This window comes from Tinamus guttatus, unplaced genomic scaffold (assembly GCF_059628265.1).
Source record: "Tinamus guttatus ecotype Peru unplaced genomic scaffold, ASM5962826v1 Tinamus_guttatus_pri_ptg000093l, whole genome shotgun sequence".
In the NCBI taxonomy this organism is placed as follows: domain Eukaryota; kingdom Metazoa; phylum Chordata; class Aves; order Tinamiformes; family Tinamidae; genus Tinamus; species Tinamus guttatus.
Genome location: NW_028288627.1, coordinates 535,099 through 550,902, shown reverse-complemented (window position 1 = coordinate 550,902; position 15,804 = coordinate 535,099). Strand labels below are relative to the sequence as shown.

Genomic DNA, 15,804 nt, shown 5'->3' with positions numbered 1-15,804 from the left:
TTCACTGACTTGATATTTGACCTTAAGCTAATTACTTTACAGTACCATTAAAAGTAGGGTTATGAAAATGCTGTGCGAAGAGGTATTAATTCTTAGTTGTTCTGCAAAGGGCAAAATTATAAAATATGCATAGCTTCCAACATCTATCAGCCTTCTGCGGGAGCATATTCATAATGCTTTACAACTAATATGAATGCTTCGAGGTTCTCTTTTCCTTATGTCCATGCCAAAAAGGGAGGTATTTGACATATGTTTTTTTATCTTAGGGTGGATAGTGTGGGTTTTGCAGATGTACAGAGTGAAGATGAGCTGTATGATTTTGATATGGACATGGACCCTCCCAACTGGCAGCAACTTGTGAGCCGGGATGTGTTGATGGGGCTGAAACCCTATGAAATCAAGCGCCAAGAAGTGATTAATGGTGAGACTGATATTTTTCCTAGCTTTTTAAGCTTTTTAAGCACAAAGTTCAAGCTTTGTCCTTTGGGGCTCTGAAGTTCTTGAAATTTAAAACTATTCGCACACCTATTTAAGGCAGTAGTTATAATCGTGTCTTCCTTTCTCTTCAGAATTGTTTTATACAGAGAGAGCTCATGTCCGCACACTGAAGGTTCTGCATAATGTCTTCTACCAGCGTGTCACCCGGGAAGGGATCCTGAACTCCAGTGACAAACGGAAAATCTTTTCAAATCTGGAGGATATCCTTGGGCTTCATGGTAAGAACATATGGGATGCCTTTCGGTTTTGCACTCTCAACAGGGTCTGCAGTTACCTGGAAAAAAAATGTGTAGGTGACCCTGAAAGAAGAGAGGCAACCTCATATAGTGCATTACAGAAGGTCTTCTTTTTGCCTACACTGATTTACAAAGATACTTCATTTAAAAATGACTGTGTCAGTGTTTTGGATACTTGCTTTGACTTATCTGTGTACCCAGACTCTTTGTGCTGATTCATGCTTTGATAAAAAGCATGCTTTGATGAATGATCTTCACAGGGCAGCATTCAAGAAGTTACAACTGTGTTGAAGAGAAAAAGCCCTGAAAGGTTGATGTCTTGGAGGTGGTTTTGAAGGATCGCCCTTCATAATGTTTAGAGAAAGGATTGTTCAGGAACAGAATTTCAGCTCTGCCGCTGAGTAATCAACTGTATAATTTTAGGAAAGTGGCTTGAAGTATGTTATGCTATCTCTGGGTTTTTAAAAGGTTGTGCTATTGAGCCTCTGGAAAAAATAAAGCCAGAATGGTTCCTGGGGTGACCTGAAGGCAGACAAGAAGTGCAAAGGCTGTGTCTGACATTTTCTTAAATATTCTGTTACATATATTACAAGTTACTGCAAATATCTCTCCTAGAAAAGTTTTTATTTTAAAATAAGTGCTGAACTTAAAGCAAACAATTTAAATATAGTATTTAATTAATTATATCATAATATTTCTTCTTATTTTTCTTTTTAAGTTGCATTGAATGATCAAATGAAAGCTGTCCGAAAAAGGAACGAGTCTTCTGTTATTGACCAGATTGGGGAGGACTTGCTTTCCTGGGTAAATTACATTTTTTTTTTTTTTACTTTCTATTTCTTTAAAAAACATTTGCCAAAGTGATAAATAGGGCCAGAGATTAACCAAGATATAATTCGGGATAATAGGAATTGAATATCTGAGGAATATCGTTTCTATGATGGCTTTGAGCTAGAGCCAGTGCATTGAGAGAAAGCAGGAAGAACCCAATATAGGATTTGCATTTCATAAAGGAATCATTTTAAAGAAAAAAAATGATTTCCTTATAATGTGCAAGTGAAGCAGAAAGGTGATTGTGAAGATATGAAGATGAGAGAAGGATTTTGAGAATAAGAGTAGGGCATTTTATTTCAATAGCACTAAAATTTTAGTCGTGTTGCTTGTGCTGCTAAAAGTCCTTTAAAATACTGGTTTCCGTTCCTTGTGTGTGTTAGAATTTACATAGCTGAAAGTCTTAAAATTCATAGCACTTTATATATAATTTATATGCATATATATATATATGTAAATGTGTGGGTGTGTATAAATATATATATATACACACACACACACACACAGTGCCCGGCTTCTTTTCAAAATTTTGAAGTCGAAATGGTTGGAATTGTTGTGGGCAGAGAGACATCTGGAGAGTTTGAGGTGAGGAGTTCCTCAGTAGAATGGGGAGAGGGAAGTTAGTTGTTTAAAATGCTCCCTTTCATGTAAATTAGTTTTAATATGTTGCCAAACCCGCTTATTTCTTCCCTTTTGAGACTAATGCTGCTCTATGGCTGTACTTTTGTTGACACGGGCGCATGCTGAACTTAACTGTGTCTAAATGTGACTTTCTTGATTTTCTGACACAGTTTAGTGGATCAGCAGAGGAGAAGTTGAAAAATGCAACTGCCACTTTCTGCAGTAACCAGCCCTTTGCTTTAGAGGTCATCAAATCACGTCAGAAGAAAGACTCTCGCTTCCAGACTTTTGTGCAGGTGATTTTTATGCAGGGGTATGAGCTGCCTGAGGGTGTACCTTGTGACCAGTGTAGGATAACGAAGGGCTATAGATAACTGTCATAATTAATGGGGTTATGTCTAATGTTGCCTTCAGATTGGGATCATTTCCAGTGCTGTGTTTATCTCTGCCAATCACTTCTGGTTGAGGAGCCTTTAATTCTGAGAAGTGCAGGATGTCCTGATAGAATGCGGGAAAACAGATGCTGTCCCAGGCAGGAGATCACGTCTCTAGAGGTGGTCGTTTCCCAAGGGAAATGAGTGTTTCTGTGGAGAAAACTGTTTGCAATACTGCAGTTTTAATGCATGCCGTAGGCAAAAGACAGATGTGGTACACCTATTCTCCCGACCAGGATAGAGGCTGAGTATATATGACACGTGGATAGGAGAACATTATCTTCGTTAGCATAGGCTGGGGAGAACGCTGGTATTACAAGAGTTGAGGTTATTTTGAAAAATGTACCATAGTTTTGCTATCGTGTGAGAGACTAAACTGATGTCTTGCCTGTATGGCAGTGACTGAGATTGATTGGAGATGGTACGAGGCCTCCGTGAAGTAATGAGAGAAGGAAGACGCTGCTTTTGTGATGAGCATCTCCTATACGTTAATTGCAAGTGGAAAGGGGATGTGTTGTCTGAATGATAAATCTTGGCATTTCTTGTCTTGTATTTAATTACCGGAAAGTGAAGTAATAGACTTTTGTGTGATGAATAGATGCTACACGTTCAGGTAATTATAGTCTTAATAAAAATGACAAATGTAGTTATTGTTCTGTTTAATTTTAGGATGCTGAGAGTAATCCACTGTGTCGACGGTTGCAGTTGAAGGATATCATTCCCACTGAGATGCAAAGGTTGACTAAGTACCCCCTTCTGCTTGATAATATTGCCAAGTACACAGGTAAAGTATTTTCCCTAGGTAGCCACTGCATGTGTCTCGGGAGGTTTTCTGAGCAAATGTGATTTCACAGCATATGTTGAGGACACTACAACTTTGTGGGTCACTGTCTGTTTTCATTGGAACTCAACAGTGCGTCCCTTTCTCAGATTTAAGGTCAGCAAACTGCACTAGTTTGCTGGCTCTTTCACCTTTCGTTACAGAGTGTTTTTACAGTTTCTTGGTCTTTTGCAGAACTGCCTGAAGAGAAGGAGAAAGTGAAGAAAGCAGCAGATCATTGTCGTCAAGTCCTTAATCACGTGAATCAGGCTGTTAAAGAATCTGAGAACAAGCAGGTAGGAGGGGAGTGAAGTGAGCATCAGGGGCTGGGAAAAATGTGATGAAAGGAAACAATATGTCGAAGACACCTGCAATCTCTGTACTTGTGTATATGCTTGTTGTGATTAGAGATGCTTTGTGGCATCTTTGTTCCTGTGAGAGCAGGAATCCAAGGCATTTGAACACGTGGAAGTGCTCATGATTGTTTGACCTTTGGCTCTAATGCGTTTTGCTAATCAGTGACCAACTTCATTACATTTTTTTCCAGCATTTGGAAGATTATCAGCGTCGTCTTGACCTGTCCTACTTGAAGCAGTCTGAGGATCCCATGATGGATGAGTTCAGGGTGAGTGACATCCTTGAAGCAATTGCTATGTGAATCATATTTGCAATGTTGCAGCTAAGTTTTTTTAGCTTTTCTTACTACAGTTATGAAATCTTACTGTCACTGATTTTAGACTTTGAGGTTTGGAAGGAATGACTTGTGAAAACTGTCACATCTATTTGCCTGCAGATCTAAATGTCGCAAGCAGTAAAATGATTGAAGAATCCATTGACATTATAAAGTCCATCAGATCATTGGAATGATATGTATATGATTACAATATGTCATCTGTAGGCAAACCAGGTCCCAAAGCATTAACCGGTTGTAATACTAGAACTGGAAACTTCATATGAAGGGGTATTGAAAAAACTCCTAGAAACTAGATGGAATTAAATGGCCTTATGAACTTGACATAATAGGAAAATTTTTTACTCCTTCATCCCCAGCAGTATAAGATCAGATGAATGAGCAAGAGTGATAACAAACATCGCTCATAAGTTTAGTTTTACTAGCGTACTCCACTCCTGTTCCACGTTTTTTTCCAGACTGCATTTAGCTGCTAGTCTCCAAAGTGGAACGCCTATCCATATCCCTCCCTCCGAAATTCGGTGCTATCCTATTTTGCTTCCATATAAGTTTTATTGGTTTTTTTTCCTTCCTCTGCTGACAGAACTTGGATCTGACTAAGAGAAAAATGCTTCACGAAGGACCTCTAACTTGGAAGGTTAATCGTGACAAAACTATTGGTGAGTCCCGTTCTGTCTAGAGTTGGGTTTGTGTGTGTGTGCTGAGAAGGAGGGAGAAAGAAGACATATCTGCAGTTTCCAATTACGATTCGTACTGCCGTCTGTAATAATGCTTATGTGTTTCTCGGAGCTGATTAAATTATTCTTGTCAATTCTCAAATGGGCTGGAGTATCATTAAGGACATGCAGGGACACAGCAGTCAGTCATGAGATGATCCAATCCCATCTGCAGCTTTCTGATGTAGTTTTGATGAGGAAGATTTGCAAGCTTTGCCGAGAATGGCATAGCACTGATTACTGCCTCTGCATGAGTAATCGAAAATGCAGTCTTTTCTTTCTGCAGGGGTGTGATAGAAAACTATGAATCTTTAACTCATTCTGGGTTCATTTGCGCTCTACAGATCTCTACACCCTGCTTCTGGAGGACATTCTGGTGCTATTGCAGAAACAAGATGATAAACTGGTTCTGAAGTGTCACAGTAAAATCTTGGCATCCACAGCTGACAGCAAGCACACCTTCAGTCCTATCATCAAACTGAACACTGTTCTGGTTCGTCAGGTGGCAACAGGTCAGTGTGAAAAACAGGGAAGACTAAAGAAGGAGCCGAAAATGATGACTAAGTAACTTTAGGAAAGATGCTTTTGTCTGGAATTCCAGAACAGGACACACCAAAATGTGTGTAGCCTTAGTTCTTGGCTGTCCAATATCTTGCTTTGTGAATCTGAAGGAGTTGTTTAACATGTGTGTCACTTAACTACTAATAAAAAGAGATAGTACCATCCTTTTACTTATGTTTTGATTTTTTAAATAAGTATAAGTTAAAATACTCTGACCCTATTGGGTGAAAGGTACCATAGGAATGGAAACTGTTAGGAGGAGAAAGAGGAGAAATAAATCTGTTTCAAAGTCATTCACAGAGTAACAGCTCTTCTCTTTTAGGATTCATAAACAAATTTCCTGGATAGAGAAAGAATTACCTTTGTGTATCATTGGAGAGTTATTTCACAAACTCTTGTTTCATCGCTTCTGATCGGCATCATGCCTGGTTTCTAGGAATTTTCAGAAAACTCTGCAGGACAAGGCATCTAATTCAATTCTTCCCTCCCTGTTTCGTTTCAGATAACAAAGCTTTTTTCGTCATCTCCATGTCAGAAAATGGCGCTCATATTTATGAACTGGTGGCACAGACTGTTTCAGAAAAGAATGTGTAAGTAATTGGTTCAGCTCCATCTGCTGTTTGATTTGTTGTACTTGAGAGAACTTTTACATCTGCTTGCCTGTAGTAATGTGCAGCTGTCGATGAATTACCCGAGTTCCTTCTCTAAGCTCAGGTGAGAACATAGCTATGTTGGGAAGGTGGGATGTACTGGAGGTGTGTTCTCTTGCTGCTTTTAAAACATTGCATACTTGTGTATTAGTGAATATAAACTGTACACTATAGTGAATATACACTATATAAAGTATGTGTACGTTATTTTTGTAGTGTGTGGGTGCATATGGGTGTGTGTATATATATATTTTATTATTTACTTTTACCTCAAAGGTGCTCTTTTCAACTTTGTGATTCAGTGATACCTGATAAATCATTGAAATCATCCCACATCTTCATGCAGAAATAGTTAATTTGAGGACTTTTACACAGGTATCATAAACATCCTGGTGCATGAATTTCCAGTTCTGGAGATAACGCTCTTCTGCCCTTTTTGGTGTAAATGTTTGTCTTCTAAAGCATAAGAAGGGCATAGACTTGTTTGTGTGATGTATATCAACTGTTTAAGAGCATCATGTGGGAAACTATTCAGTAATACACAGGAAGTGAGAGGAAGAACTTCTTTCCTGTGCGGGTGACAGAGCACTGGAACAGGCTGCCCAGAGAGGCCGTGGAGTCTCCTTCTCCAGCGATCTTCAAACCTGCCTGGATGCCAGCCTGTGCCATGTGCTCTGGGTGTCCCTGCTGGAGCAGGGGGGTTGGACTAGATGATCTCTAGAGGTCCCTGCCAACCTCAGCCATTCTGTGATTCTGTGAAGTGTTAGTTAATGCCTTCATATATATTTGTACATAAAGTAACTGAGTCACCTAAGAGCTCCTGCTAAGGTCCCATCATCCCATCATTCATTTTCTTGTGCTAAAGAGTATGAGATGAGGTGAGCATTAAAACTGTGGCACTTCACTTGTGACTGCAAGATATTACTGAGTCATTGACTGTAATAGATTAAAAAAAGAATTAGACATTTTTGTTGATAAGAAAAACAGTTAAGAAAAGCAGTAATTATATAATCTGGATTTAAAGTGTTCAATACAGCAGTGGTGTTATGCTTCACATCTTACATGTATTTATTTGATGTCTCTACTGCAGATGGCAAGACCTTATCGCTCAGATGGCAGGGACTGTAAAAGTGGAGTCAACCAGAAGACCTGGCTCAGGACCTGGCGAGTAAGTGAAAGTAGCTGAAGGAGGAAGGATTGGTCTTTTTCCACTAGCCACTTTTCTGCTCAAAATTGTCAGCCAAGGTACTGATTTGCATGCAGCGATTCAGATATGTATGACTACATGAATGTGTTGGTTCTTTTCTCCCCACAGAGAAGAGCGTGAAGAAGAGGAGCAGCAGAAGCTCCAAGAGCAGCACGACATTTCTGCCAGCAGTCCTCAAAGCTCAGGTAACAGAAGCATTAAATTTGCTACAAGGAGCGCAAATGTGCCAAGTCTTACTCCTTTTGTCTTCAACGTCGCCTGGCAGCATTGATGTTTTTTTGGAAAGACTTCTTTGCAAGTCCTGTAAGGACATCAAAATCAACCTGTTGGATAATATATACCTCTTAGTTTTTCCATCTGACTTATAAGTTGTTGGAAAACATTTTCTCCCTGAAAAAAAAAGTCATCCTTTAACCAGACAACATGCACAAAAATATGCTTTTCAGTGTTTTCAGAGGTGTCCATGTGAAGCAGAATTTTCTGCAGCTTCACCTCATACTTTAAATAGTTGTTTAACATGAGTGTGTGTTTTCTGTTTACAAGATAAAGATGTGGGCCTCGAACCTCCCTTGATACCGAATGCTGAGTCTTCTTCACCCATCATGTCTGAAAAGTCCCAAGCAGGAAATCATCGTGTGACAGAAAGACAGTTTGATAAAGTGCATCAGGCAGACGTGTCACTTAAAGATTCTTCTGCGTGCTTTGAACACACAACCACCAATTCACCTTCGGTATCCGAAGGGCAATGGGCACTGGATGCATTGAGGAATTGTAAGTATCTGTGGGCAATATCTAGTGGAATGTAATTTGAATATGGGAATTATTAGCTCAACTATCTGAGTCAATGAGCTAAAATAATATCTCATGTCCGTTTTGATTAAAATCCATATGTCTCTGTGCTGCAAATCACAGAAAAATAGAGTGGATCTGACATAAAGAAATTCTAAGATATAAATGTATATACTGGTGCTTTCTTTGGCTTTAGGGAGTCATCTCGTTGTTTTATTATGGTTTTCCCATGTGTGAAGTGAAGGTAATACTGAACTGTCTTTGAAAAACTGGTGACAAATTGACATAGCAGAGCTTTGTGCAGTGCTGTGAAGGGTCATTGCTAGTCAGCAGTGATTTTAAAAAACAGCCTGCGGACTTCTTTTCACAACTCTGGGCAAGTAATACGGGAGAGACTGCATGAGTTGGTGAATATGAATTTACACTTTTTTCGCAAAATCATGCAAAAGAGATAGGATAATTGCAAACTTGACAAACATTTAGGTTCAGATTTTTTAAGCTAAACAGATCAACACTTGAGTAAGTAGAAAATAATTTCCTCTGGTGGGCAGATTATTCTATGAAAATGTTTTTAGAAAAAATCTGTTTGCTTCCTATTCTCTGGTAGCAGCCCTTTTTTCAGAGGGAGGATGCCAGGAGTACGTAACCTATTTGATGAGATCCAGCCTTGCAATTCCTTTTGTTCCTAAATATAACCTTTTAAAATTTGAATAGATTCATTAATGCTGATATCTCTCCCTGGCAGTTCTGAAATGGAGGAGAAGTCTCTGAATTGTACTTGAAGTGAATAGTCCTTATTGCTTCTCTGTAGGTCCTCTGCTTTTGCCAGAATGCAGAGCATTGGTATCCTTGGCCTAACTTCCCTCTTCCATCTCTCTCTGCAAGAAGTGACAGTTTTCAACAATCTGATAGTTTATCTTGATTCTTCTAATCCATTCTGAGTTTCTTTCTGATAGCATTCAAAGTTCTTTTCCAATTTTGAATGCTATACAAGTGTTCTTAGCATTTGTTCTCTGAGACCAGTAATAAGAGAATCTTAGTCTGTGGCATATATAAAGTTAATATAATGTGACCTAACATCTCATGACTATTCAGACCGAAAAAAGCAGCCACCTAACAGCAGCAAAATGCAAGTGGGTTACACACATTTTGAGAAGAGAACTCATAGCTTTTCTAAGGTGTTACATAGACATTATATGGTGAGAATGAATGGTGTTATTATGCACTTATGCCCTTATGTTCTTATGCCCTTAGTGAGATGCAACATGTACTGCCCTGGGTTGTCCTCACTTGGAAAATGAAACAGGGAGTAAAGCATTGGTACAGGCCTTCAGAATTCATCTATATCTTGATACCCCTGTCCTTCCTACTAAGAGCAATGACAAGGCTGGCAGCTATGAGGTCTCTCTCTTTGAAAGAGTGGCCATGTGTTAGTTTAGTCAATGTTAGAGAAGATATGGTCTATGAACCTTTGTGAATATTATCTCTACTTGCAGTGGACTTGCTGAAGCAGCTGTTGGTCCAGCAGTTTGGCTTTCCTGAAAAGGGGACCCTTGAAGACCGGCAGCGCTTCCCCAGGTTTAGAACTGTTTCCCAAGAAGCCCAAGCTGAGAGTGGAAGTGAGCCTGGACTACGGCACTCTGACAGTGACAAATATCCCCCGCCTGCAGCAGAGCAGATGCTTCCAAGAACCAGCACTAATGAATCTACGGCTAGTTATGGCCTCCGGACTTCAGCTGAATCACCAGCTTCGGGGGATACCATGCAGCTCGTAGCAGGAGACCCCATGTCAAGTGGCAACTTGGCAATAGAACACACAAGTATGAATCTGGAGACGTCCACCACGGAGCTGGAAGGGGTGGGTGCTGATGAAAGTGGGGAACATTTTTTTGACGCTCGAGAAGCTCACAGTGACGAAAATCCATCTGAAAGTGAACTAATGGAAAGGAAGGAGGACGAAGATGTTCAGCTACGGATCTCAGGTGAGTGTATTTCTTTCATTCATTGAATGACAGTCTGTCCTGATTTAACTTTGGAGATTGAACTCAGAATTAAATAGAAGATGCTTAAAAGATAATAACAGTATGTTTTCCTGATGAAGCCTCTTTTGCTAGTATGGTACAGGACATTTAAAAGGACTAGAAGCTCTCTAGTCCTTGAAAGTTATTTTAGCTCTGAATAGGGCTGTACAAATACATACCTAATGAATTCTCTATTCTATGAAACAAGAAGCTGAAATACTGTGGGATTAATACACTGTTACAAAGCATAATTACAAAGGTATGAATGCAATGCAAGCTCTTGGTTGCTGGACCATATTATCTCTAAGCTCGGTTTTGGGGCCTCTGAGGAAAGCATTTTCCATGAAGGCAAAGCGCTGCCTTAGTCTGTGCATGCAGACCCCTGTGACGATGGCTATTTTGTAGCTATTATTTTGATTTTTTGGGGTTGTTTTTTAAAAAATAAACTCACAGTTTAGCTTTGCATTGTAATTGTGCCCTGTGACCTCACAGTCTGAAGTTCTTACAAACTTATTTTTACTATTGCTATTGTATGCACTATGTTTGATGGTTACCTGGGCAATCTCTCAAAGCATATCTCTTCCAGCTATCAAGAAGGTTTTAGAGCTGTTAACTCAGCAGAAAGCTGGCTCTGAGACAGCAACTGTAAGCACTTTCATGGAACTTTGCACGCTTTGTGTTTCCAGAGTCCTTTGATTCTAATAAGCCGAAGTGATGACATTGCACTAAATAAAACACACAGGTTGTTCACATAGGTGTTACAGTGGCAGTAGCTACTAGTAGGTAGATTTTGTGTAACTATTAGTCTTGGAATCACTTGTTCATAAATAAGACTTATTTAAAAAATAGTTTCTGTCAGCGTGAATTAGCCAATTCAACTCTATATTGAAAATAGTTTTTCTCTGAATTACTAAGACATTTAGATTACTAAAATTGAGCCAAAATCTTGAAGCATATAATTTGTTTGTCACCTCTTGCACTGTTAACTTTCCGAAGTGTGCAGGGACATTAAAATGAGATTGATCTGTTTCTAGTCAATTCTGTTTCTACAGACTAGCTTTATTTTAATACTGTAGGGGAATCATTTGGAACAATTCTGTTGCTAGGTGCAGGATGTGAAAAGCTTTTCGTTAATAATTGCTTTAAAACTTATCATTAGGCAAGACTTGCCATCAAAAACCATCCTGAGGACCATGACTGGTAAATGGAGTTCAGAAATTTAGCAGTTTGATTTGCTGGGTACTGTTAATATAAGCAGGATGTTTTCAGATGTTATAAAGTGAAAACAGAGTTTAGAGGTGGGGGAAAAAGAAAAGAGTAAAGAGGATTAGTCCGTCTGATTAGGTAATTCTCAAACTGCAATCCAGAAACCATGTATGATCTCTGAAGTCCTGTTCAGAACCAAGCTAGTATGGTCTCAGATAATCACTATTAAAGCAATCACTATTCCATGTAATATTCACAAATGCTTTTTCATATCCATTTTAAAATGTCTCAAGAGATGGGCCTTTCACCACTTACCTTTCTTAAAGTCTGCTTAAACTGTCTACAGTTCAGTGGTTCTTGGTGATTATTGAACTGGAGATGCTACTAAAAGCTGTTCTCTTAACAGGAAATTATTTGATCCTTGATGGATATGGAACAGTGCAGGAGAGCTCCACAGATGAGGAGGTATCGTCCCTGGTTCTCCAGTGCACTGCAGGTGCCCACACCTCTTTGGACTCTGCACGGAGACAGACGGTTTCCCCACGGGACACGCAGTCGGACGGAGGAAGCTCCCCGTTTGCGGAGGAGATGATGGCCTCACACTGGGGGGCAGTTGAAGAGCCCTGCTCAGTTGTAGCAAGCCCGCACTTCTCTATAGAGTCACGGATGCAGATGATGCAGTATATTCAGAAGATAGAGAATGACCTTGAAAAATTAAAGGTATATGTGTTTACGGTTTTCAGGATTTCTGTACTCACTAGGCTCTCTTTTAGAAAAGAGCTTGAAAAATAAACAAACTACAGAAGGACTCCTTCCCTGTTGTTAACAAAGGGAGTACTGTCGTCTTTTGTCTTTGGCTGTTATCTGTGGAAGCATTTGAAGCAGCAATTTGCTGCCATTTCACCTGCATTAAGTTCTGGGTTCCAGGAAGCAAGCGATTAGAAGTAGGAGGTATTACTTTGATATTAGTTTGGAGATTCAGGCTTTTCCTGAGGGAAATCTGTCACAGTGGAGTTTTGAAGGGACCACTGACCTAAGGAAATTAAATAACTGATATAAAAAAGCTTATTAACAATTGCATGTTGCTGTTAATGTCAAATGAAAGTATGAATTTGCAGTAGTAATGAGATTTACAAATGTATTGCTTCAAAATGATTTTTCACTTGTGTTGGGGATTTCCTATCCGTCATAGCCCTCTTTATTTATTTATTTTAGGAGGTTGAGGAAGACTACACCATTCTCCGTCGCCAAGGGCTGGCTGGATCAGCCTCCACAGGAGAGCACTCAGGTATGCAACAAACCTTTGCTTGTTGGATTTCTATAAATGAATACCATATACCACACTGGCTCCAGGCATTAACCAAAAAGCACAGAGTTATTAATGTTTCACAGAAAAAAGGTTTTAGCTACTTCAGCAGCTCCCACAGGGTTGAAGCCACCCTGTTGCCGAGAAAAGTCAGTGAAACCCAGGGAGACGCATGTGCGGAGGAGCTCGTCCTTCCTGTGAAAAAGCAGTTTGTAAGCTAATGCACCCCTCCCTGCTAAAGCCCTACATTTTGGGATGTGCCACTTCTCTTGCAAAGAAGACCAATTTGACTTTGAGTCCCAAGGCTGATTGTTGAATATGTAAAATGATTCCAGTCTGTCGTCTTCTCTGCAATGTTTCTGACGCTGTATGAAGTGGTTGCCACAGGTGCCTTTAAATTGCCCTCGAGTATCCTTGAGTTGTAATTTCTAGAAGTATTAACAGAGATGTTCAGGTTAAATGTGTGCTGCCCCACGCACCATACTTTCTCTGTTAATACTGTTAATACTGTGTGTTAAGAAATGTTAACTATTTCTCTCAATGTACCTTCTTCCTCTCTTTCTGGTTTTTTTTTTTTTATCTCCTTTAGATAAAAGTTAGTCACGTTTTCCTTCGGAAGTGGCTGAAGGTTGGATGAAGAGTGTCAGTGCGCAGCACCCCCTGTCTTCTATATGGACTCTGAGACATGAGGACTTTTGTCTGTGTGAACCATACTCTTAACAGAGTGGGCACTGGGTGCTTTTCCTGTGGGGCATCTGCACTGTCTTGTCAGTGAGGGAGTCTCTTCTACTCTACTCCTCTGCTCGTGACCAGAAATTCATTTTTGATTCAGAACAGAAAAACCAAACCAAATGTACAGAGCTTTGGGTGTAGGATATAAAAATGTATTTAGACATTTAAAAAAAAATCAATGTATTTATTTGACTTCATTCCGTGTATCAAAAGCACATTTTAATTTTTTAATTTTCCTTTCTTGTTTTGTTTTTAATTGGGTAGTGGCAGTTCTAGCCCTCTGCATATGGCGCACTCTGGCTCCAACTGTTCCTGAACAGGTCAGTTCAGAGGGAGAGGGTGTTTCTGTGTGCACGTGTATCTTGGCTTCACTGGACTGGACTCTGCACTCCCTGTGGGCAATCGAACTGCCATGTGAAGAGCTACTTATGAAGGTGTTAAGATGACTTGTGGCTGGAACTATCTGTATTCTACAGTTGCATGTGAACTGCTTATGTCATCACATGTGTAACGAGGATTTTTCCATGCACTAAATAGCCAGGCACTTGAGATTGGCAAATGCTTTTTTTTTTTTCCCTCTCTCCCATTTAGCGTCTGCTTTGTTGACATGCAGAATTGGATTGGGAGACCAGAAAGATGGATTTAATTTTTTTTTCTTGACTTTGTTGGCTTTGATCATTGTCTTCTTTGTAAAGTGATAAAAATACTTGGACCTGCAGCACTTTTGTAACTCTTCTCTGGATCAAAAAGAAAAAAAAAATGCAAACCCAGAAGTGTTTCAAAGATGTGGGACAGATGAGTGTCTGTCCCTGATTCACTACTGAATGAATAAGGGCTGCCATTTGAGTTAGCCACAGGTACTGCTGATTTATAGGGCCAGTACATTTTAGTACCTGAAGGTATGTCTTGCTGAGGACTTGGGGTGTTTTTTCTGTCTCTTCTCTCTCTCTCTCTCTCTCTTTCTCTGTCTCTTTTTTTTTTTTTTTTTTTTCTTTGAATGCTGATTTGTGCCAATGGGTTCTTACTGAAGTGGATGAGCAAAGCAAAGAAGGCTGAAACAGCTTTCCAGTACTTCCTTAAGTTGGTTCTAATGGGTTTTGCTGTTAGAGTTCCTTCCAGTCTTAGGACAAGATGGTGGATGTGAGGCTGCCAGAAGAGCTCACACTGGACAGCCTAGGATGGTTGTGCCTCTGCTCTGAAGTTGGTCTTAGGGCAGGAACTTCCTGCTTGGAGCGGGGTGATTTAAGCTGTCCTCGTTCTCACAGACACCTTGAATAAGACTGCCAATGGAAATGGTGTAAGGCAGTCTTTTTGCACCTTCCCTCCTAGTTTTAAACCACTTAACCCAAAGTGAACAGTATACCAGGCCTGTAAAATCCATTAGCAAGTTAGAACTGTTACAGTGTTGTTTGCGTTACTGTGGATCATGAAGTGCTGAGAATCTGTCTCTGGTCAGCATAAAGGTGGGACTCCATGCTCCATTAACACAAACATGTCTTCTCTTTAGCTGCTGGCAGAGAATCAAATCTGTCCTTTTTCTATTCATGTGTAGCAAAAAGCAATTTCTCTTCTTCCTATTAGAAAAAAAAATGCAAGGGGTAAGTTCTTATAAACATTGACACCGGGTGAGCTGAAATGATTTTGGGCCTGGTGTGAAAATTAGAGCCATAAGCCACTATAGAGCAGAGCAGGGAGGAGTTTCTCTTGCATTAAGAGCAAATTGCACGAAGTATTATTTTTCACCAGCAGGAGCATTACACTGCCAACACAAGCCAAAGTGTTTCTTCCATACTGGCAGGAGCTTCCTCTTGGTCTTGACCCACCAACGCGTGTCCTGTTACCCCTGCATGAATATACTGTCAGTATTAACCAAGCGCTTCTTTGGGTGGGATCTTTCCTCCTCACCTTCAGCCACATGGTTCCTTTGGTTGTAAATACCTAGACTTCAGGAAGCCCCAAAGCTAAAATGCTGCCTCATGCTGCTTTTGCCTGATCCTGCCAGAAAGAGAACTGGTTTGTAGCCAGACTTGGTGTTTAATCCCCCTTTTCTCTTACAGAAGAAGGCTGTTGTTCTTCCACCCCATAGCTCCCCTGGTCAGTTGGCATGATGCCTGTCTGGGACTACACACTCCAGAAACAGGAGCAGTTGTTTTGACCTTAGGTGTCCTAAAGCTTTCCAGCAGTTTCCATGGCTGACTGAGTTTTCAAGGGTGTGCTTAAAGACCAGCACAGACAGAAGCTGTGAAGGCCTGGTTGCTTAGTGCTCTTCCCTTGTGATTGAAGGCAAAGTCCCTGAATCTTTGGTTTTCTCTGCCTTGTGTAATTCCTTAGCGTCATGGTGAGCAGCATCCTGCACAAGAAGTGTGCAGCTGGTCTGGTGGGCCTTGTGGGAACAATCTGGGTACGCTGCTTCCAACACTGCTAGCTTTGTATAAGTATTTTGGAGCATCATCTGCCACTGTGTAGCCACAGTGAAATACCTGGG

The 15,804-nt window shown here is 40.3% G+C and overlaps 1 protein-coding gene across 2 annotated transcripts in view; it reads left to right on the top strand.

Annotated features, from left to right (window-relative positions):
- The window catches only part of ARHGEF12 (Rho guanine nucleotide exchange factor 12), a 63,635-nt gene extending 49,598 nt beyond the window's left edge, over positions 1–14,037 (top strand). For both annotated transcript variants that reach the window (XM_088520594.1, XM_088520593.1), the window contains 17 exons: positions 267–421; positions 570–716; positions 1,453–1,538; positions 2,357–2,482; positions 3,290–3,404; positions 3,636–3,736; positions 3,988–4,065; positions 4,715–4,790; positions 5,192–5,359; positions 5,911–5,998; positions 7,149–7,226; positions 7,374–7,450; positions 7,809–8,036; positions 9,551–10,036; positions 11,688–12,001; positions 12,497–12,569; positions 13,177–14,037. In XM_088520594.1, coding sequence (XP_088376720.1) covers positions 267–421; positions 570–716; positions 1,453–1,538; positions 2,357–2,482; positions 3,290–3,404; positions 3,636–3,736; positions 3,988–4,065; positions 4,715–4,790; positions 5,192–5,359; positions 5,911–5,998; positions 7,149–7,226; positions 7,374–7,450; positions 7,809–8,036; positions 9,551–10,036; positions 11,688–12,001; positions 12,497–12,569; positions 13,177–13,187 — 2,407 coding nt within the window. In that variant the 3' untranslated portion in view covers positions 13,188–14,037. The remainder of the gene's footprint in view (positions 1–266; positions 422–569; positions 717–1,452; positions 1,539–2,356; positions 2,483–3,289; positions 3,405–3,635; positions 3,737–3,987; positions 4,066–4,714; positions 4,791–5,191; positions 5,360–5,910; positions 5,999–7,148; positions 7,227–7,373; positions 7,451–7,808; positions 8,037–9,550; positions 10,037–11,687; positions 12,002–12,496; positions 12,570–13,176) is intronic.
- The last annotated feature ends 1,767 nt before the right edge of the window (positions 14,038–15,804 follow it).